Source organism: Haliaeetus leucocephalus, unplaced genomic scaffold, assembly GCF_000737465.1.
Source record: "Haliaeetus leucocephalus isolate CR32 unplaced genomic scaffold, Haliaeetus_leucocephalus-4.0 Scaffold752, whole genome shotgun sequence".
Taxonomy (NCBI): domain Eukaryota; kingdom Metazoa; phylum Chordata; class Aves; order Accipitriformes; family Accipitridae; genus Haliaeetus; species Haliaeetus leucocephalus.
The window spans coordinates 3901333-3902536 of NW_010973188.1; the positions used below are offsets into that span (position 1 = coordinate 3901333).

The 1204-nt window shown below is 76.6% G+C and overlaps 1 protein-coding gene across 1 annotated transcript in view; it reads right to left on the reverse strand.

Annotated features, from left to right (window-relative positions):
* LOC104840371 (cytochrome P450 1B1) overlaps positions 1-1204 on the reverse strand; it is a 4285-nt gene that overhangs the window by 2560 nt on the left and 521 nt on the right. The window contains exon 2 of the mRNA XM_010581265.1: positions 75-1091. Within this exon, the coding sequence (XP_010579567.1) occupies positions 75-1091 (1017 nt within the window). The remainder of the gene's footprint in view (positions 1-74; positions 1092-1204) is intronic.

Here is a 1204-nt window from a genome sequence, read left to right on the forward strand (position 1 = left end):
CCGGGGCAGGCGTGCCGCCCCGGCCTCCCGCCTCCGCCCCGGCGGCGGGGAGGGTCGGCCCCGCCGGCACCTACCTGATGAGGAAGATGAGGAGCCACTGCAGGGCGGTGGAGAGGGTGTCCTGGCTGGCGCCGAAGATGTCGGTGACGGTGGCGGGCACGTGCTCGAGCTGCAGCCGCGGCTGCTCCCGCTGCAGGCGGATGAAGGCGTCCATCATGTCGCGGGGGGCGGCCCCCGGGCGCAGGCTGCGCTGGTGCTGCAGGAACTTGCCGCGGACGAAGCCGTAGAAGTCGCGGTTGAGGTCGCGGAAGGCGCGGTAGGCGGCGCGCACGGGGCTGGGGAAGCGCTGGAGCCAGGGCAGCGCGTCCACCAGGCTGCCGGCGCCCACCGCCCGCCCGAACTGCTCGTTGCGCCCCACCAGGCGCAGGAACTCGCCGTCGCCGTGGCTGTAGCGGCGGCCGAAGCACAGGGCGCTCATCACGTTGGCCACGGCCACCACCAGGACGCGCGAGGGGTCGAGGAAGGCGCCGCCGGCGCTGCCGCGCACCAGCAGCGCCACCAGCGCCCGCGCCTCGCCCACCAGGTGCCGCTCCAGCAGCCGGCGGGTGGCGGGGCTGCCGGTGGAGAAGGCCCGCACCGTGGCGTGCGCCGCCCGGCGGTGCAGCTTCCACAGCTCCGAGTAGCCGCCGAAGGCCAGGCTGAGCCCGCCCGACACCAGCTGGAAGGAGGGGAAGGGCGGCCGGCCGGCGAAGGCGGCCCCCTGGCGGACGAGGGCCTGCCGGATGGCGCGCTCCCCGTTCAGCACCACCACGGGCCAGCGCCCCAGGCGCAGCTGGAAGACGGCGCCGTAGGTGCTGGCCAGGCGGGCGAAGGAGAGGTGCGGGGCGCTGCCCAGCTGCGCCGCGTTGCCGATCAGGGGCCAGGGGAAGGGGCCCGGCGGCGCCCGGCGCTGGCCCTGCCGCCGGCGCTGCTGCCGCTGCAGGAGGAGCTTGCCCAGGTGGACGGCGGCGAGCAGGCAGAGGAGGAGCAGCAGGCAGCCTTGCGAGGCGGGGAGGCCGCGCAGGGCTTCCCCGAGCCTCTCGAAGGCCATGCTGCAAGGGAAAGGCAAAGGGGAAGGTCAGCGGGCGGCGACCCCGCGGAAGGGCTGGCACGCTCCGCGCCGCCCGCGGGCGGGGAGAGGCCCGGGCGGGCGAGGGGACGGCGA